The sequence below is a fragment of the Orcinus orca genome, chromosome 13 (assembly GCF_937001465.1).
Source record: "Orcinus orca chromosome 13, mOrcOrc1.1, whole genome shotgun sequence".
NCBI lineage: Eukaryota > Metazoa > Chordata > Mammalia > Artiodactyla > Delphinidae > Orcinus > Orcinus orca.
Genome location: NC_064571.1, coordinates 65,362,212 through 65,384,725, shown reverse-complemented (window position 1 = coordinate 65,384,725; position 22,514 = coordinate 65,362,212). Strand labels below are relative to the sequence as shown.

Below are 22,514 nucleotides of genomic sequence, written 5' to 3'. Positions count from 1 at the left end.
CTTGATGAGTCTTGCTAATGGTTTATCAATTCTGTTTATCTTCTCAAAGAACCAGCTTTTAGTTTTACTGATCTTTGCTATTGTTTTCTTTGTTTCTATTTCATTTATTTCTGCTCTGATCTTTATGATTTCTTTCCTTCTGCTAGCTTTGGGTTTTGTTTGTTCTTCTTTCTCTAGTTCCTTTAGGTGTGAGGTTAGATTGTTTATTTGAGATTTTTCTTGTTTCTTAAGGTAGGCTTGTATAGCTATAAAATTCCCTCTTAGAAACTGCTTTTGCTGCATCCCATAGGTTTTGGATTGTCTTGTTTTCATTGTCATTTTTCTCCGGGTATTTTTTTATTTTCTCTTTGATTTCTTCAGTGATCTCTTGGTTATTTAGTAACATAGTGTTTTGCCTCCATGTGTTTGTGTGTTTTACGTTTTTTTCCCCTGTAATTCATTTCTAATCTCATAGCGTTGTGGTCAGAAAAGATGCTTGATATGATTTCAGTTTTCTTCAATTTACTGAGGCTTGATTTATGACCCAAGATGTGATCTATCCTGGAGAATGTTCCGTGCACACTTGAGAAGAAAGTGTAATCTGCTGTTTTTGGATTGAATGTCCTATAAATATCAACTAAATCTATCTGGTCTATTGTGTCATTTAAAGCTTCTGTTTCCTTATTTATTTTCATTTTGGATGATCTGTCCATAGGAGTAATTGAGGTGTTAAAGTCCCCCACTATTATTGTGTTACTGTCGATTTCCTCTTTTACAGCTGTTAGCAGTTGCCTTATGTATTGAAGTGCTCCTGTGTTGGGTGCATATATATTTATAATTGTTATATCTTCTTCTTGGATTGATCCCTTGACCATTATGTAGTGTCCTTCCTTGTCTCTTGTAACATTCTTTATTTTAAAGTCTATTTTATCTGATATGAGTATTGCTACTCCAGCTTTCTTTGATTTCCATTTGCATGGAATATCTTTTTCCAGTCCCTCACTTTCAGTCTGTATGTGTCCCTAGGTCTGAAGTGGGTCTCTTGTAGACAGCATACATATGGGTCTTGTTTTTGTATCCATTCAGCAAGCCTGTGTCTTTTGGTTGGAGCATTTAATCCATTCACGTTTAAGGTAGTTATTGATATGTATGTTCCTATGACCATTTTCTTAATTGTTTTGTTTTTGTTTTTGTAGGTCCTTTTCTTCTCTTGTGTTTCTCACTTAGAGAAGTTCCTTTACCATTTGTTGTAGAGCTGGTTTGGTGGTGCTGAATTCTCTTAGCTTTTGCTTGTCTGTAAAGGTTTTGATTTCTCCATCGAATCTGAATGAGATCCTTGCTGGGTAGAGTAATCTTGGTTGTAGATTCTTCCCTTTCATCATTTTAAGTATATCATGCCACTCCCTTCTGGCTTGTAGAGTTTCTGCTGAGAAATCAGTTGTTAACCTTATGGGAGTTCCCTTGTATGTTATTTGTTGTTTTTCCCTTGCTGCTTTCAGTAATTTTTCCTTGTCTTTAATTTTTGCAATTTGATTACTATGTGTCTTGGTGTGCTTCTCCTTGGGTTTATCCTGTATGGGACTCGCTGCGCTTCCCGGACTTGGGTGGCTATTTCCTTTCCTATGTTAGGGAAGTTTTCCACCATAATCTCTGCAAATATTTTCTCTGGTCCTTTCTCTCTCTCTTCTCCTTCTTGGACCCCTATAATGTGAATGTTGTTGCATTTAATGTTGTCGCGGAGGTCTCTTAGGCTGTCTTCATTTCTTTTCATTCTTTTTTCGTTATTCTGTTCTGCAGCAGTGAATTCCACCATTCTGTCTTCCAGGTCACTTTTCCTTTCTTCTGCCTCAGTTATCCTGCTATTGATTCCTTCTAGTGTAGTTTTCATTTCAGTTATTGTATTGTTCATCTCTGTTTGTTTGTTCTTTAAATCTTCTAGGTCTTTGTTAAACATTTCTTGCATCTTCTCAATCTTTGCCTGCATTCTTTTTCTGAGGTCCTGGATCATCTTCACTATCATTATTCTGAATTCTTTTTCTGGAAGGTTGCCTATCTCCACTTCATTTAGTTGTTTTTCTGGGGTTTTATCTTGTTACTTCATCTGGTACATAGCCCTCTGCCTTTTCATCTTGTCTGTCTTTCTGTGAAAGTGGGTTTTTTTCACAGGCTGCAGGATTGTAGTTCTTATTCTGCTGTCTGCCCTCTCTCGTTTGTATTTTTAAGTTGTAAAAATCACTTTAATCTGGGAATAAAAATGTGGTTCAATAGAGTCAGCCTGTGTCCATGTGATAATGTCTCATGGAGAAGTAGAATCTTCCATTCTGAGAGAAGGTCATCCCGGATTCTAACATCCTTTTCAATGTGGTTGTCTCCAATGTGGCCTTTTGGTGTGGAGGGGAGATTCTTTCTCTACCTTCTTTTACTCTAGATGCTTCCTACATCCAGGTAAGATGTAGTGGTGCTGAGTAGTCTCTTGTGTGAGAGCCCTCATCTGGCCACAAAGATGTCTCAGGTGGAGTTTCTAGCTACACGTTGAAGTCTCTGCATTGTTAAATAACTAAAGGGGCGTACATGAAACCTTGTGCCTTGTTATAAGCCTGGTTTCATCCCTTGCAGTCTGTCCTCATACTGTGCAGACCCAGTTTTGAGAAGAACACACAGTGTCGTGGTACCACCTACGCTGCCATTTATTTAATCAATTTGGATGGCTTGTGCTGCTCTTGGAGGTGGACCCGCAAAACAAGGCCATGGGATAAAGCGGCCTGAATCCTGTAATGAAAACCTTGTACGTTTTTGGAGGCCTGGTCAGGAAAAATGATTTATTTTTGCCTTCCCAAATAAAACATTCTCGGAATCCAAGGTGAAAATTGGATTTTAACTGCTACTAAAATTTAGAGCATATAAAATCGGCAAGTGTTGAGAGTTTTGCTTGGTGAAGGGAAGAACCTAGAGAGTCTGTGACAAGAATGGACTACATGGGATGTGCACTGGTGTCTTATGTAAATCTGACTGATAAAACTGGAAATAAACCATAAGCAAATTTTGGCAGTGGACTGCAACAGTAGACACCTCTGGCCTCTCACTGTTGTGGCCTCTCCCGTTGCGGAGCACAGGCTCCGGGCGCGCAGCCTCAGCAGCCATGGCTCATGGGCCCAGTCGCTCCGTGGCATGTGGGATCCTCCGAGACCGGGGCACGAACCCGTGTCCCGTGCATCGGCAGGTGGACACTCAACCACTGCGCCACCAGGGAAGCCCTTCTGTGTTCTTAACATAATCATTTTGTTTCCAGTCTTATGCCTGGAGCACTGTTCTTTCTTCCGTGCTTCATATTTTAGATTTAAGCCTTCTGTGATTAAGCTAAAGGAGTCTGGGAGCTACCTCAATCCAGCCAGTGTGGGCTCTTCTTCCCTCAGGTTCTCCATTTTGTACAAGTGTTCACACTCCCTTCCCCTTTCCCCCCTCCCCTCCTCCTGCTTATCATACGCTGTTTTTGGAGAGCATACAACATCCTGTTGAAATCATTAAAAACCACAAAAGCCTAAGGAATTCAAAGCTATGATGTAACAAAAACTTCATTAGCTGAGCTGAGCCTTCTCTGGTTTTGTTTTACAATTGGGACATGTAGTTACTTAGAGCCTCGTTGGGAATGCTGCATGGGTAGACCTGGTGGGAAAGCAGCGCTGTCCCTGGAGGCCTGCCAGGTGACTGGTGTCTACTCACTGCTGCCCTTCTTCGAGTCACCACCTGCCCCAGCTTTTTGTCCCTGAGTTCTGCTTGCTAGCCTGGGCGAGTTTACTAATTTCCATGGTTTTTCCCAGAACCACCGCTTGCTTGAATGGATGGCAACTAGTTTGTTGGTTTCCTAGTTCCTCAGGTTGTTTGCTCCTTTCTTCCACTTTTATTGAGCGTTTATTTGCAATGTGTACTGTGTATTGGGATATAAATAAGATACATCTGTGTGTTTAATTAAAATGCGTAGTGGAAGCAGTGGAATTGTGTAGAAAGTGCCCCGGAGTAGAGGGGATGGTTGGAGGAACTTGCTGAAATTGAGGAGGGAGGAGGCTTTGTGGTGAGGGTTCTGCAGGGCTGGGGATTAAGGGATAAAGAACGTTTCTCAAGGCAAAAGAAGAAGGCAGGGCGTTCCAGAGAGGAGAAACTTTTGGAAAGGCAGTTTGTACAGAAGATAAGGAGTCCTTTGGTGTGCCTGAAGAATGGATGTAGAGAGGTGGAAGGGGACAGAGAGAAAGATTGTCTAAGGTGAGACCAGGAAGGTCCCATGTATCATGCTAGGGAGGTTGCAGTCTTCAGACAGTGGAGAGTCGCTGAAGGTTTTCAATCAGAGTGATGTGATCAGACTTGTCTTTGGAAAGATGACTCTGGAAACCATTTGGAGAATCTTACAGAGACTGAGGCAGAGGAAGGCAGAGGGACCCCTTAGATCTGGGGCGTGGGCTTAGCCTGCACAATAGGGATGAGGAGTCAGGTGGCCCTTCCTGCACAGCTGGCCTCCAGATCCGTACACAGAGCAGAATCTGTTGTCCTAGAGCCTTCCCAGCCCCACTGAGTTGGTCTAACTTTAGGATCCTGCCTCTCAGCCTCTTCTGACCTCGGTTGACCATAAGATGAGATGGATGTTCACATCTGTCAACTCGTGTTGCTCAGGTGGCCTCTGCGCCTGGCTCTTCTGCCTGCTGGCCTGACTTAAACCTGCCAGCACCTTCCTAGCTTGGCTGACTTCCCTGGGTCAGGGTGCCTGGAGCCTTTTGTCCAGAGCTGATCTGGCTCAGCCCGTGATCATATCCTGTCCCTGCCCAGGCCTTGGTGTTACAGGAGGACCAATGGTCTCTTTAGGTGGGATCTGTGCCACATTCTCAAGGTCTCTGTACATGCCTCACCCTTACAGCCCTGTTCCCTGAGTGTCCACAGCAGAGATTTCAACAGACAATTAAACCTCAAATTTAAAAAGTTTATCTTTTATTAATTTAAAAAATTTTTTTTAAATTAATTTTTTAATCAGAGTATAGTAGATTACAATGTTGTGTTAGTTTCTGCTGTACAGCAAAGTGAGTCAGTTACACATATACACATATCCACTCTTTTTTCGATTCTGTTTCCATATAGATCATTACAGAGTATTGAATAGAGTTCCCTGTACTATACAGTAGGTTCTTATTAGTTATCTATAAAAAGTTTATCTTTTAAGTTTTGAGGTTCTTACTAAGGAAGAAATGACATTGGAGAGTTAAGTTTTATAAAGTACTCTGAACAGTGACAGGTTTTCTGAAGACCCTAAAAATGCCAAGGAGCTCTTGGAAATACGCATGTTTACTTGAGTGCGATTGTGTGCTGGTGTTTTGTTCTGAGGTTTTAGAGGTCTCCCTGCCACCCCCCCCACCCCCCACCGCCCCGTTCTGTGTCAATAACAAGGGAACTGTTTTATAATGTGGCTGTGAAGCACAGCAGTGCTCTCGAGCTGGGCATCCTGCATTCAATTAACCTTTGTATTTCACACCTCATCATTGCAGTGTGGCAAAGCGCTTCCTGGCCTTTCAAAGCAGGAGGACTGCTGTGGAACCGTGGGTACCTCCTGGGGCTTTCATAAATGCCAGAAATGCCCCAAGAAGCCGTGTAAGTGACGTATCATCATTCCTTTGCAGGTTAATGTAACGTATCTGTTTCCTTATGATTACGGTTTTAATGGTGAGACAACATTAGACTTCAAAGAAATCGCATTGAATTGTAGAACGTAGTGTGATAAGTTGCATTTTCAGAAACTTGCAAGTCTGAGAAAGCTTTCACATGGATTCTGTTTATTCATAAACACAGTTATCAGTTGCCTCGTCCAGCTGGATTACTTATTTTAAAAAAAAAAAAGTCTTTAGAAAGGGGATGTGCTATAAGTAGGCTCTATTTTCTGAGGTGAAAGAAAAATAAGATCTCTTTTAAAATGATAATTAAATTTCCAAACCCTATAAAAAGTCAGAGCAGTTGCTATTTCTTAAATTACATTCCTTAAATGAAATTTTTATTAATATCCACGACTTCTCTTGTAGTTTTTATTACACTATAGGTTTTCAAATTTCACTGAAAGGAAAAGCTAAAATGGAGAAATGAATGATTGCTGATTTGTGAAAGAGAAACTTATAGTCACTAGGACACAGTGCTTTTCTCCTTTTCCTCTTAGTTGCTACTGTTAAACTATCACATTTTCGTGACATGAATCTCTGTTGACACCCACATGCATTTAGTCTATAAAATTTGTTGTTCAGAACCTGTTGAAGTGAATAAATCCAGATGTACATCTTCCTATTACTTTTTTCACAATTTTTCTAATACTTTTCAGAAAGCCAGAGGTAACTTGTTTTAAGTTGAGCTTCTTTCCTCTTATTCGTCGTGTTTTTGCCAAGAAAACAAGTGATGTTTTTCTCTTTATCATCTCTTGCTTTGTGTTACTGAAGATTTTTATAGTTTTTTTAAATAGTTTATGCTGCGAGGATTTTCTCATTGGCTTCAATTGGCTAAGTTTTATTTACCCTTCTTTAAACGTCTGTTGATTTGATTGATATTCTCAACTGCCTTTTAAACCTGTTCAATCTAGAATCTGCCATTTTAGAATCACTGCTCCATAGGTCTGTCTTACATACTGTTCTTCCATCACCATCATAATTTGTTTTAAATAAATTGTCTCTCTTCCTTGTCTTTCAGACTTACATGTTCTCTAAATCTTTTGATGTCTACGTTAATTTCCCTTATTTTCTTGATAATTGCTCCTATCTTCCTTTAGAGGAATAATTTTTGGAAACACCTACTAAAGTTTCTGATAATTAATGAATTCTTCACATAGGGGGGGAAAAAACCACGTAAATAAAGACATTCAGTACCGAGACATTGTCCCCAGTGGACTTTCTCTGAGTTTCAGTAATGATTACCAATGTGAATTTCCAGCAAGTGGGTTGAGTGTGATGGTCCTGCCTCACTGAAAGATCCATCTGCCTAAAATTATTGTGGCAACCTGACTGAAGGGACATCTAGGGGACATCTGGTATGATTTCAAGAGCATGGAGTTTAGAGTTAGGTAGACTAGAGTTTGACTCCAGCTCTGTCATTAGCTGTGGAGTCTTATGGACCATGAAACGAGTCTATATTTAAAATGTTGAAGAAGCATTGCCTTTTAAAAAATGTCTTCCCTTCATTCGTGGGTAAGTTTGTCTTCAGGAATATTGTGACGGGTGGTATGTTTCCCACTGCTAAGTCTAAGGGCTGAGGAAAGAAGTCCAATTCTTACAGCTTGGTTTTGGGGCTACATTTATGTTCACTAATACTTTTTCCATTTTACCTCTTATTTTTCTTTTCCATTTCTCCCCTTCTCTGTGTATCTTTTGCTTATTTAGCCTTTTCCTCTTTCCTCTTATTTCCAAATCCCAGCGTTGCAAGACACGGACAGAAGTTAAGAGTAAAGGGAATCATACTGTTGTGTTTTTCTGTTTTGCTTTGTTTTTTAATCCCTAACTCCTGACCTTCTATCATTTTCTATCTAGAATTTTATCATCTGGGGATAAATTCACTGCTTTATATGCTTTTATATCTTAATATGATAATTTAAGTAGAACATGAAAGTACAAAGTTGCTATCACTTTTAACTAAATGCTGATGAAAATCAGATGATATATGGGCTCGCCTAACGTATAAATTGAAGACATTGATTCTGTTTCACGAAGAGCAACGCAGATTATGAATGAAGTAAACTATTAACATCTTGACATTTACTCCTTTTGTGCCGTCCTACGATGTGACTCACTCCCAAGAAACACACTCAGGGTCACATTCTTCCTGTGTTGTTTAACAAACTTGCCTTGGTTGGTACTAATCTAAATCATACTCGTTTTGGAAAAGAGCGGACTTTCCTTGGCTTTAGACGCTGGGTTCTGTGTTCCATGCCTTTTTTTTTTCACTCAGAGTAGTTCAAAATTCAGTTTTCAGGTGGCTCTTATTTAATGTTTTGAAGTTTTTGTTTAGCCACATACAGAAGGACCTTGCATTGTTGATCAGTTCTTACTGTGAAAACGTAATTTTAAATCTGCAAATAATTTCATTAGAGAGTCTGTACTCTATTAAAAATGTACTTGGTATGAACAAGTCGCTTGTCCTTTAAACATTTTTAGAAGAAAATTAGCATCAAATTCTAAACGGAAGAAGAATTTAAGATCATCTGGTCCAGCTCTTTCTGCCTTGAGGTAGATGACTGTTAATTTTTAAACAAGATATGATCTCTCTTTTGCCTTTGAACAATTCACAGACAGAGATAGCACAGTCTCTGTAGGTAACCTGCTACAAGGTGTCCTTGTTATATGGGATAAGGCTGGACATGTGGCCAAGAGCCTGAATGGGCGACTCCCCCTGTACCAACCTCTTTTTTCTTTTAACCCAACATTTCCAGATTCCTCACTTTAACCATTTTCCGGCAGGAGAAATACGGCAAAGAAAGGAAGTAATAGAGGAGATGAATGCCACTAGTAAATACTCACGCTGTTCACTAGTGGTGAGAATAAACAGCATGTGTTAGGGGCAAAATAATTTTATTCTTCCAAAGAAAATTTCCATTTTACTTGCAACTTTCTTTTTTTTTTTTTTTACTCCTTGTTCAGGTCTTCGAAGTGGTTTGACCATTCATCCTATTTTGATGACAGCCCATCTTCTGTTACTCATTGTCTTAATAAAATAACACCTTATTGCAGGAAACAATGATATCTGGGCTTATTTTTGTCAGGCATTGCAGTAAGCATTTTGCATAAATTATCTCTAAACTCCACAACAACCCTGACCTGCTCAGTAGATGGGAATACTCCCATTGTACAGAATTCCATTTGAAACCCAGGAAGCTTGTCTTCCAAGGTGGCAGAGCCAAGATTTGAACCTAGGTCAACTTGGTCCCAGAACTTATGCCAGAAAGGTTCTCGGGTATCACGTTAGGATGTCAGAATTTCAGTGACTAGGATTTTGTTGATAAATTGGTGACCGCGACATTTGTATTGTTGATAAGTTTTCTGAGTTGATGAACCATACAACTGATCAGAGCAGCCCTTCACCTCTCCCAGCTTCCTCTCCTCACCTTCTATTCTTCCCAGCTTCATGGTATAAAGAATCAGCTCATCACTGGAATATGTGAGCCTGTAAATGAGGCGAGCATACAATTTATTGTCTAAACTGGGACACTTTTAAAAGTGAAATGGCGTGCTATTGATGAACTTTTCTGGATCAAAGGTATCACCAGGGGTTGTCTGAGGCAGACCAGGATGTATAGTCACCCTCTCTGAATTTATAAGAAAATTCAACTGCCTGTAGTTAATCATTGGGGAGGAATTGATTCTTTTTTTTTTTTTGGTAATAAATAATCACTAATCGGAAGAAAATATAGAACAGTCTTATGATTCTTTGTACTAACATAATCAAGATTGACAACTAACTGAGATTTATGTCTGTTGCAAAATATGAGGTATACTGAAAAACAAGGAAAATGTGAAAGAAATGCGTATACCTTGGGTTGGTATCTTAGAAATAAGATCACTGATGCTTTATATGGCTTTGGTTACCACATATAGTAGTTTAGGGTTTTAAGAATTTAAACTAAGCATGTAACATAACTGTTTCTTCTTTACAGCTTATCATGGATATAATCAAATGATGGAATGTCTACAAGGTTATAAACGGGTTAACAACACCTTTTGTCAAGGTAAGATTAACTGACTGCATTGGTGTATGAGCTCAACAGTTGTTTGGCTTTTGAGAAACCTGAGCTGTTTTGCCATGCTTTGTTCATTAGCCCAGCATGTGAAGGTTACACAGAGAACCACCTCTTGCTCCCTCTGTTTGGGAAATAGAAGATTAATGTGTTGTTGCTAGAATTACTTCACTACCATTTAAACTTTATGGAACTTTTCCCCCTTCTGTCTATTTGTGATGAAATCCAGGAGAGTTGGGATTACATTATGGAGCCCTCTGTGGGCTCCACGCTAGTCACCTCCTGTCCACGTGTGGGTGTGTGTGCATGTGAGCACATACATGGACCTAGAAGTGCTACTTCTTTACTGACATATGATTGGGCAGCAGAGTCCCCTTTTTTCTTTCATCAGACTATTTCTGGCTACCTTGAAGTATTCAGGTATTAAATATCAGAGCAAACACACATTTCTTAGTCAATAGGGTAAAACTATGTAGTTAAATGTGAAATGCCCTGAGTGCTTTTTTTTTTTAACGTATTTATTGGAGTATCATTGCTTTACAATGGTGTATTAGTTTCTGCTTTATAACAAAGTGAATCAGCTATACATATACATATATCCCCATATCTCCTCCCTCTTGTGTCTCCCTCCCACTCTCCCTGTCCCACCCCTCTAGGTGGTCACAAAACACCGAGCTGATCTCCCTGTGCTATGCGGCTGCTTCCCACTAGCTATCTATTTTACGTTTGGTAGTGTATATATGTCCATGCCACTCTCTCCCAGCTTACCCGTCCCCCTCCCCGTGTCCTCAAGTCCATTCTCTACATCTGCATCTTTATTCCTGTACTGCCCCTAGGTTCTTCAGAACCATTTTGGTTTTTTCTAGATTCCATATGTATGTGTTAGCATACGGTATTTGTTTTTCTCTTTCTGACTTACTTCACTCTGTGTGACAGTCTCTAGGTCCATCCACCTGACTATAAATAACTCAATTTCATTTCTTTTTATGGCTGAGTAATATTCCATTGTATATATGTGCCACATCTTCTTTATCCATTCATCTGTTGCTGGACACTTAGGTTGCTTCCATGTCCTGGCTATTGTAAATAGAGCTGCAGTGAACATTGTGGTACATGACTCGTTTTGGTTTTTTTGTTTTGTTTTTTTTAAATAAATTTATTTATTTATTTTTGGCTGCATTGGGTGTTTGTTGCTGCACGCAGGTTTCTCTATTTGCGATGAGTGGGGGCTGCTCTTAGTTGCAGTACACAGGCTTCTCATTGCGGTGGCTTCTCTTGTTGTGGAACATGGGCTCTAGGTGCGCGGGCTTCAGTAGTTGTGGCACTCAGGCTCAGTAGTTGTGGCTTGCGGGCTCTAGAGCGCAGGCTCAGTAGTTGTAGCACACGGGCTTAGTTGCTCCGCAGCATGTGGGATCTTCCTGGACCAGGGATTGAACCCGTGTCCCCTGCATTGGCAGGCGGATTCTTAACCACTGCGCCACCAGGGAAGCCCATGTGGTACATGACTCTTTTTGAATTATGGTTTTCTCAGTGTATATGCCCAGTAGTGGGATTGCTGGGTCGTATGGTAGTTCTATTTTTAGTTTTTTAAGGAACCTCCATACTGTTCTCCATAGTGGCTGTATCAATTTACATTCCCACCAACAGTGCAAGAAGGTTCCCTTTTCTCCACACCCTCTCCAGCATTAATTGTTTGTAGATTTTTTGATGATGGCCATTCTGACTGGTGTGAGGTGATACCTCATTGTAGTTTTGATTTGCATTTCTCTAATCATTAGTGATGTTGAGCATCCTTTCATGTGTTTGTTGACAGCCCTGAGTGCTTTTGTTCAATGTATATGGAAACATACAGTCAAGGGACCTTCAGAAATCATCCAGTTCAGTGTCTATACTTTACAAGTGAGGATATTCAAGCCCAGACTGGTTAAATGACTTTCCTGTGGCTAAATAGAGCTGAAGTTGTAACTCACGTTTACCAGTGCCTAGTTTAGTATCCATATATGATAGCAAATTCGTTTCAGTTACTTTGGGAGGTGCCCAGTTAATGCTGCTCATTTCCCAGTACGCATCTAGGATGAAGGTGGTGGTGTTAGTAACTTATGTGTACTTTGGAATAAATGTTGAAAGAGACTCCAAGAGTCTTATTGAACGAAAATCCATTTCAAAACACAGCACATGTCCTTGGACTTGTGGTTTCAGGATCTCTCTTCTTGGCCAGTATGTGTTTATAGGGCTGAGTAGATTTAGGTAATGTTAACAATATATAGATTAATCCCTATTAAAATGGTTCGTGTCAAAGGAATATCTTAATTACCTGAGAATTTTCTCAAGTAAATTGTCTCTATAATACTGTGTCTGTTTAACTTTTATGATTTGTAGAGCTTTTACTGACTTAAAAAGAATCTTTTTTTTTGAAATGCACATAGATATACCATGTCTTTAAAAAGTTTTGCCTTCAAATATTATAAGCCCTCATCCTAGATGAAAGAATGTTGGCAAAGGAGAGGTTGCCCAGGGTGCTTTTTGAGAAACATCTGCAAACCTGTAGTACTGCTAGGTACGTGGGAGTAATGGGTAAATTAACATTATGTAAGAAGCAGTAGAATTTAAGATATTATTAAAAGTTCATATTATATGGATGGAAGGTTGAATTAAATGGATGGAAGAATGAATAGATGGCTAAATGTGTATTCTACAGTATAAACCAAGTTGTTTCACAGATTTGGATAAAAATATACATGAAAAGCCCTAGCCCCTTATGAGGATGTGTTAGTAGAAGCAGAATGAGCAGGGCATTGGAAGTAATGACCTTGTACTCTGCCAGTCAGACTGAATTTGGGGTTTGGGTATTTGGTGTTCATTATCTTTCGGCTAATAAGGTCAGCCAGGCTTGTGAAGGGCCTGGTGTTAAACATGAGGGTGTTTAGCCTAGAGAAGTTGAGACTGAAGAGAAATGTAATGGCTGCCTTACAAACATGGCTTTAAATAAATGTTTGATCAACTTTCCTACAAAACAAGACTTTTATGAGTTGCTTCAAAGGCCAAAGTAAATAGAATGGAGTTATAAGGAGGCATATTTACAACAACTACAAGCAAACCTTTTCTGTGGGTTAGAGTTCCCCATCACTGTAATGAAACACCTTTGGAAGTACTGAGCTTCCAGCACTTAGAGGTGATCCAACAGATCCTTAATAACTATTGGCTTGGGATGCTACAGGGACTTTCTATCCTATGCAGTACACAATGTTAAATAACTCTGTAGGTTCATTCCAGTACTCTGATGCCAGTATTTCTCTGTCACCAAGGACAGAGGTTGTGCATGAGAAGAGGGAAATTACTTTTTGGTCTGTCGCACAATTTTTAGACATGTAGTTTCCTGAAGTGTCCCCTTGATCAGGCATATCTGGTTGCTTCATTAAGCTGTAGAAAGAGGAGGATCCTTATTTATCCTTCACCCTCCTAATCCTACATGGCTAATTGTTAGATACTCTCCAGAAATGTCAGATGCTCCTAATTTCTCTGAATGTCAAATGATGAAGAATACACTTATTTTCTCGGGGTGGGGTGGGATTTGGACCTTAAGAATCCCAGTTAGAAACAGAGAGACAGAGAGTGTCCAGGGTCACACAGATAATTAAGAGGCCCAGCTAGGATTAAACTCCCAAGCCACCTCTGTTTCTGTCTGCAGTATGACCTCCTTTACCAATTTTGTATATATCTGTGAAGTATTACTAATGTAGGTACGATATGCCATCTGTTTTGAGAACGAGTAGAAGTCAAAGCAATTAATGTCAATTTGGTTTTGTTTAATAAGAAAGGATGGTTATCTAACATATTCCTTCTACTGGCTGGTTCAAGGTTCTAACAGTTCATATTCATAAAAATACCACTGTACAAGTGGGAGTGAAAATTTGCAGGTAATCATTTGCCATCTCATTTAGCAAAATAAAGTGGAGAATCCTTTACATAATTCCTTGAGGTTTTTTGTTTTTTCCTCTTCTGGTTTGGCTGGTATGGAGTGACCTTTAGCAAGTTTTGTTCATACTGAGCATATCAAATGGTTCCACCTCAGTCAGTTGCACTGATGTTCAGTAACGCCAAATCCTGGCTTATGTCTGTCTCAGGAAGATATTTGCAAAACAGTGTTGTACTTTTTGGCGTGAATTCTGGAGTGAAGTATCACAGAAAATTCTGTTTCATGGTGCCTCAAGAAGGCACAGATAAATTACACTACAGAGAAGATTGACTCATAACATAATATGAATCTATTGAAATTGCTTTTGAGAGAAGGGCTTAATTTCACTCCCTTGGTGATATTATTGGTCACTAAAATTGGGTAGAACTTTCTCACATTACATATATACACTTGGATTTTCCTAGAGCCTTGAAGCCTTTTGATTTTATGCTGCAGTTTTTCAAAAAAAGCCCATTAACCATCTAATTACTTGTGCATTCCACATTGTTCTTGGAGTTTAATGTCTTCTCAGTTTACAAAGCACATTTAAAATTAAAGTGATTAATAACTAGAATTACATTATTTCCTTCAACTAAGTGAATTAATGTCCTGAAACAACTTTTCATAATGGCCACTCCGTAACAAAGAACCAACTGTTCACAAGTTAATTTGAGGAGCTTTCAAATAATTGCCCTAAAAGTTGGGTTCTTTTTCCCCCTCCTTTCTAGTGGTGCTACAATTATCTTTTCAAAGGAATGATTTATTACATGTAAACACATGGAGCTCTAAAACCTTGCCTCACTACCCTCAACATTATGGAATTGTTATAATTTGCTTCATTTATCATAACAAACAATACAATTAAATTTCCTGGTGGATCTAGAGCAGCTTTTGTCATTTGATTATTATTCTAAAGTTTTGATGTAGAACTAGAATTAAATGAAGTAGTACCTCATGGAAATGATCATAGGAACTCCTACTTTCATACTTCTTCCCTGCATTTTGATTAGTCATTTGCCCATAACTTTGCCATGAAATAAATGAGTTCTTAAAAATTAGGTGTAAATCTAACTTTTAAAACTAGAATTGGGTTCTGAAATTACTTGGGGACCAGTCTTTTCAGTGAAATCTTTTATTAAAAGCAAATATCTCTTGATATGCTAAAATCACTTACCTGTTTGATTTTATAACTGTAAATTAATCAATCTACTGTTTTCTACATTTTTAGCATGTGCAGAGGTGCTGCGGGCAATGCCAAAATACATAGCTAGAAGACGTCTACACTTTTAGAATCCAGTGTATGCATATTCCTTTTTCGAGAATAATTTTGAAATCTTTAAAAAATATTCCATAATCCACAAACATTAGTTGGTGGAGCACTCCTGAGCTACAGACTGAGGATATGTGATGAATGATGAATAAGACATTGGTCTTGCCCTTTGGATTTAGTGTAATTAAATCAGTTTGAATCAGCAGGATGTGATTTGCTTTGTTCACTCATCCATCTAGCTGAATTTCAGCTGCCTCCAGATGAGCCTGTTAAAGCAAGTACGAAAGAGCTGTCCACATAACTTTCTTTTGGCATTATTTTATTACACTGGTTATTCTGCTTTAATAAAATACATTTACAACACAGATACACTAAGACGGTAATACTCTATTAAAACTGTCACTGCAGGTCTCCTTTTTGATAGAAAGTGCCCCGATGTGCATCTAAAACTGAATTGTATTCAGACCATAGAAAAGATAATGGAGTGTTTTTTTCAGGGGCGTATCTCTGTCATTAAGTGAAACTCACCAATCTTGGTTAATAATCCATATAAGGAAGCTGTACATGGAACTTCTTGGTTATGAAGAGCATGTCTGGACTGTAGCTTACATTTCAGACGTCTTAATGATCGTCAAAAAATTGCTTGTGAATGGAGTATGGTGAACACATAGAGGAACACTGGTCTTTGAGTGCTTTGAGGGGACTAGAAAGTACAGGAGAGACCCTCAGGAAAACTGACTTGGCTGGAGAAAAGAATGTGGCCTATGGCATAGTGTTGGGTTAAAACAGACAGGTAGGATGAGATGAAGTGATGCCTAATTTTAAGGCAAATTTCTTATGTTTCTTATGATTAATTGCATGTATCATTTGTAATATATTGCATGTATCATTTGTAATATAACGGGCTTTGTGATACATGCTGGGAGAACAGCTGTTGGATTTACACTTCTTTTAACATAGAAATGTCCAAAGGCCATTATGACAACTTCTTGCACATTTAAAAGAAAATGGATTTGTGGCTTAGAGAAGAGTTATCATTTTAGAATTATCTTCAAAGGTATGGTTAATGTAAATAGTCTTTTTCATACAGTTGATAGTAAAATGAATTTACTGACACTGTATCAGTTTTTGCACTCAGCATTGTTTCTTATGTCCTCTGCTTGCTTTGTGGGTTCATGTTTTCTTTTGTGGTAGGATTGCCAGGTAAAATATACGATGCCCAGTTAAATCTGAATTTCAGATAAACAGCAAATAATTTGGGACATGTATTTTAAAAGTATTAGTTTATCTGAAATTTAAATTTAACTGGGTATCCTGTATTTTTATTCACTAATTTGTATTTTGAGATCACATCCCTTAACAGCTCTTTAAATGGGGATCACTGAGAAGTATATACTTTACATGTCTGAGAATATCTTTATTTTGAGCTCATTCTGTAACAAGATTAGTCAGGTGTACAATTCTAGGATAACAGTTATTTTCCAACAATACTTTTGACCTACATTATACCAGTGTCTTTCTGACCTCTTTTTGATACTTTCTTCCTTTGTAGATAATGTTTCTCTCTTTGGAGATCATCTCTGAATTCTTTATGTTTTGTAGTTTTACCACGATGTGTGTCTATATTTGGATTTATCTTGATTTTACTCAGTAGGCAGAGTGTTGTGTTGTCCATCTGAAGACTCAGGTCTTTCCTCATATTTGAAAAATGATCTGCTGTTATCTCTTAAAATATTGTTTCTCCACTGTGCTTTTCAGCTGAAACTCCTTTTAGACAAGTGTTGGAGCCTCTGGTTTTCGTGTCTCTTATAACACGTCTTTTGTGCTTTTATCCTCTTGTCTTTTTTGCTACCTTATGCGTGAATACCTCAGTTCTGTCTTCCAGTTTTCTAATTGCTGCTTTACGATGCCTATCTAGATTCTATCCCATCTGTTACACTTTTAATTCTAAGATTATTTATCAGTTCCAAAATTTCTCATTGTTTTTCATAGCTAACCTGTTCTTTTTTCATTTTTTAAAATGTATTTATTTAACTTTTTAAGCAAACTGAAAAGTTTAGCTGGATTTTAGTTGCTGAGGGAGGAGTGTTTTTGCATAAATTGGTTTAGTTTGTTATCCTCAGTTGTTAAACCCACTTTTGACTGGAGACGTATTACAGCCACAGGCGTGTGTTTCTGCCAAAATCCCCTGGTCAGTAATGTGTTAAACTCCTGGCTTCCCCTGCTGCTTTCTAGACAGCAGACCCAGAGCTTCAGTGACTACCAGCTACCATGTATTTCTATACCATTTCAGGTTTACTGGGATGTTGACCTCGTTTTTTGACCTTGATATTTTATCTGTAATTGCTTTATGTTAGGAACTGGGGTGAATGCCAAAGCATGAACTTACTGTGTTACTTTAAAAAAAAAAAAAAGTGTCCATATCAGGATTGAGGTTTTTTTTTTTTAAGAGATCAGTATCAGAATGTGGTTTTTTTGTTTGTTTGTTTTTGCGGTACGCGGGCCTCTCACTGCTGTGTCCTCTCCCGCTGCGGAGCACAGGCTCCGGACGCGCAGGCCCAGCGGCCACGGCTCACGGGCCCAGCCGCTTCGCGACACGTGGGATCTTCCCGGACCGGGGCACGAATCAGCGTCCCCTGCATCGGCAGGCGGACTCCCAACCACTGCGCCACCAGGGAAGCCCCAGAATGTGGTTTTTAACATATATATACATGTATCAATATATTTATTTTTATTTATTTATTTATTATTGCTTTTCCTTGAGAATACAGAAAAGCTTTTCAGAAAACTTCATATTATATAATTGTTATCCACAGATAGTCTTCTTAACCATTGTAATTAAGCAGCCCATCAACATAAATTTATTCACCATCTGCCGTGCATTCACGCATTTGTTTTATGGATATTTAATGACGATTTAAGTGGGGGCACACTGAGAAATATGTTAATAAAACTCAATTCCTACCCTTACAAAAATCGCTGTCTCACATATAATTAAAACATCAAGGCAGCATGTAGTTAGTGCTGTAAAAGAAATGAACCAAACATTATGCAGTTTCAGAGGACAGTTCCCATTGAGTTCGAAAATCACAGATGGCATTTAAAAACATATTCCTTTAAAAAAAAAAAAAGCACTTTCTTTCCTGTTTATAAAAATAATTCACACCTATTGTTTAATATTTAGGAACTAGAGAAATGTATAGAGAATAAAAATACCAAATAAATGTATTTTGTTATATTTTCTACCAATCATATATATATATGTGTATATATATATACATATATATAAATTTGAGATTATATTTCATGGATAGTTGTGAAAACTGTGTTTTTACTTAATAGATAATGAACACTTTCTGATATTGTTAAATAATCTTCTAAAAATTATTTTAATGCTGACATAGAATCCCAGTTAATGGATATAGGATAATTCATTTAGCCATTCCCCTAAAGTTGGATTTTCAGATTAGTGTCTTTTTTTCCTTTATATATATATAATGCTGTCAGGGGTGTACTTGAACATAAACCTTCATGTGAAGCTATGATTACATATAGAAGAGACATTATTGGCTCCCAAGCTTTGATTCATCCTGTGCACATTAGGCTTCAGAGAGGGTGTACAATTTCCCTTCCCACTAGGCTTAGAGAGCCCACTGACTGTGTCCCTCCTCTCCTTCCTTATTTCCTTTTCTTTACAAATTTGAAACCACAAAAAGGGCAGTTAAGTAGTATGTTTTTCTTCACATAGGCTCTTCACATTTTCATTTAGGCTTTCCCCAGGTACTTTATATTGAATATGGCTGTGAGCAAGATTGCTATTTTTTTTTTAACAATCTTGGAACTAACTCCTGTTGGTTTTAATAATTTTGTCTGAGTTTTGTATGTAGAAAAATAATTTTACTTTCAAATAATTGTAATTTGGGGAAGACGGTGATATATGGGGCAGGGTAGTTATTAGGGCTGAAAGGAACTAAGACACGGGCGTGGGAAAACATGCACCAGTGGAGGTGGGTAAGTCAGTTGAGGTATGTTGGGGGTTGAGGCAGGCTGAATTTGAAGTTTGTTACGGTGCCTAAGGCTAGTGAGTGTAAGCTTCTTTCAAGGTTTTATTTTAAATACATGGGAAGTTGATATCGTTTGTTAATTAATTTTGTTAATTTTGTTTTTTCCTTCATTGACATTTTTGGTTTGCTTCAAAGATTTTGGGTTGTGACCAAATTGTCATGGAGCTAATATAAATGTCTTCCAATTAGTACAGTCGGCCCTTCACGTTCGTGGGTTCTGCATCTGCAGATATGGAGGGCTGGCTGTATTATGCCATTCGATGCAAAGGACTTGAGCATCCACAGATTTGGGGATCTGCATGAGGAGAGGGGGTCCTGGAGCCAGTCCCTCAGGGATATCAAGGGATGACCGTAGTGAGTGCTCTGGACTCTCCCTCCCTTTTTCTCTCTTTCCCATGCTCCCTTCCTCCCTGTCTCCCCATCTCTTTCAAGGCCCACTCACCTTGTTCTGGGTCTTATTGCAGTGATGGTAACAAGGAACAAGGGAGACGGTGATGATCTGTAGACATAACTATGTTTTTAGTGACGGTGATCCTGACACAGCAAATGCCATAAAAGGTCTAAGTTTGCTAAGTTCTCCAGCTCTCAAGCCCACTTTAACCCTTTTGTACCTCCCCCAGCTGCTTCCTCTAGTATTCTTAGGTTCTCACCCAACTTTTCTCCAGACTTTCTCCTGAGGTGGAACTAGCTAGGCCACCTGCTGCTCTAATTACTGCTGATTTTATTTATGTGCTACTTCTTTCCTTATGGTAGTACTTGCATAAGAAACTTGATAACTTTCTCTTTTCTAATACAATAAATTTCCTTTTTGGTCATTATCGCCTACACATCGTTTTATCTACCTGTTTATGTATTTTGCTAGTGTTTATTGAAAGCCTGTTTAGTGGAGCCATTGGGTTGGGTGCTTCAGCTATGTCATAATTCTCACAGTAACCCTGTGAGATAGTGTTATGTTTTTTTAAACTTGTAGTGAAACTGAGCCCTGAGGCTCAAAGAAATTAAGTAATGGAAGATAGCATACCTGGAGAGTGCTAGCATCTACCTGTGGTGCCTGGGCTCCCTCTCCCCATTCTGTGCTACTAACATTTACTTAGTAGTTTGTAGTACTTCTTATCATGCTTTTTATGTCATTAATTCCTGACAACGACTGCATCTGCTTATTACAGGTGGGGAAACCATGGCTTAAAGCAGCAGCACTGGGGGGGATATCAGATGCTCTCTGGTTCTTTTACTCTTTAGATCAGACTCTCCTGTTAGGTGCTTTCAGTAACTTGGTTTAGAAATCAGAGTTCTCCACACTTCATTGTTTACTTTCACAGCAAGTTTTCTTGTTTTAAATGTGTCTGCTTTGTAGGTAAAATAAGTGTTTTTCTCTCTTGTTATTAGCAAGCCATTGTACCTTAGTTTTATCCTGAAGTCCTTAACAAGCAGAACATTGAGGCCTCTAGAGGCTGTTTGTTTAAGCTTGCATTCCTTTTGAGCACTCCTCCTGAGGCACTCCCCTGCTGTATCACCTCTTCTCCCTTCCCCTGTAAGTTAACAGTTACTTTACTAAAACAATCATGTGTTTCTCACGCTTCTGGGGGCAGCTGGAGAGTTCTGCTGACCCAGGCCGGGTATGGGTGATGTCAGCCAGGCTCAGTCTTGGGTCTGTGATCAGCTGATGGCTGCCTGGGGCTGGATGGTCCAGGATGGCTTCAGCAGGGATGGCTCAGCAATCTTCCACAAGGTGTCTTATCTAAAGCTTTTGAGGCCTAGGCTTGGGATTGACACACTGTCACTTCAGCTGTAACTGGTGGCTGAAGGAAGTCACAGGCCAGCCTGCATTCAAGGAGTGGGAAAATAGACTCTACTTGCTAGTGGGAGAAGTTACAAAGTCACATAGACAGGGTCATGGATACAAAAAGAGGTAGAGAATTGCGGCAATTTTAGAAATCGGTCTGTAACACCTTGAAGATCTTTATTTGTATTACTGGGAGGTCACTTTACGCCTAAACTTATGAGGCCATGTTGAAAAAGTGTTGGTGAAAAAAGTCTGATAATATTAGAAATTATGTAGTTTATTATCTATTTAAATTTTTATTAGTAGTGTAACCTATATATAGAACAATGCACACATCACAGGGAATTAGCTCAGTGAATATCACAAAGTGAACATAACTGTGTACTTATCACTCAAGTCAAGAAATAGAAAAAAAAAAAAAAGAAATAGAAGATCCCCTGCACCCCAGAATCCTCCCTCTGTCCCTTCTCAATTCTTACTTTCTCCCTCTTTTCCAGAAGTAATCACTGTCCCGACTACTATAAGCATAGATGAGCTGTCTTTTTAGGAACTTTCAAATTACCCAGTAAGTGCTTCGTGTCTGTCTTCTTTCACTTAGCAGCATGTGGCCAATACCATTTCTTTAATATTCAGAACTGTGACTAGTGACGTAATATCCACTGATGTTTTCATTTAAAACTTTTCAGTGACTTTTCCCTTCCTTCAGCATGTTCTTCTGTGACTTCTTAGTTTATGCAACACTAGCGACAGTTAGTGTTTTCTCTAAAGTTCCCTTCAGTTCCATTAACATAAGGGAATTTATTACTCTGATATTTCTTTCTTTCCAGGAGGAAATAAGCAATATGTATAGGAGACTAATGTGGGTATGAAAATGAAACTTAGAATCCACTGTTATTGCTATATATTTGGGAAATCATAGTAGAAAGTCAGTAGGCGTGAACTAAGACTGCAGTCAACCAGACTTGATAATTAAGTTATTCAAAGTACTTAAAATGTTTAAAATTCTTTTTATTTACCCGTCAGATTCATCACAGTGCTCTGCTGTATTTAGTGATTTAATCCCAGAAACTGGGGGGGTACTTAATGTGATGCTGAATCATGCTTTGCAGTCTCAATGACCAAGAGGCAATTGATACGTTTTACTGATGTGAAGGTGTTACTTTACTGGCCTAGACATCCTCTTGGAACTCCTGCTGCTTTTTCTAGTCTAAATAGGCACAATATTTTGGGTAAGGATTTAAAGTTTTGATTTGGACCTGAGTATCATTTTAGCATTTAAAATCAGTTTGGGACCCATTCCCATCCATTGTAAAATCATTTTCTGGTGGGTCCTCTTACTGTGCTCCTATCACTGGGATAAGATTCAAAAAGGAAATGTCTGCTTATTTTATTCACTTTTCTTCAGGAAAGACAGTGGTGAAGTGAGTCATTAGCACATTGTGTTTTCCAATAGCTCTTTGACCTTAGTCTCTGGGGCTATAAAATCAATGGGAAGAAGCCTGTTGTATCACGAGTCATGGGGAAAGCCCATAATAGATAATGTTACTATGAATGTTTCAAGGAGAAATTAATGTACTGTCTATAGATTATAGTCGGAAATCCAAGACCAGCAGAGATGTGCATCTTCCATGTGTAGCACACATGTATTGAGAAATAAATACAGGCTGTTCTCTGGGCTCTGATAATTCTTCTATCATGTTACCCTGCACACAGAAGGATTGGAA

The 22,514-nt window shown here is 38.7% G+C and overlaps 1 protein-coding gene across 17 annotated transcripts in view; it reads left to right on the top strand.

The window, feature by feature from the left end:
* Nucleotides 1-22,514, top strand: part of LTBP1 (latent transforming growth factor beta binding protein 1) — a 423,263-nt gene that overhangs the window by 238,779 nt on the left and 161,970 nt on the right. For all 17 annotated transcript variants that reach the window (XM_033425264.2, XM_033425268.2, XM_033425269.2 and 14 more), the window contains 2 exons: nt 5,505-5,607; nt 9,638-9,709. In XM_033425264.2, the coding sequence (XP_033281155.2) occupies nt 5,505-5,607; nt 9,638-9,709 (175 nt within the window). The remainder of the gene's footprint in view (nt 1-5,504; nt 5,608-9,637; nt 9,710-22,514) is intronic.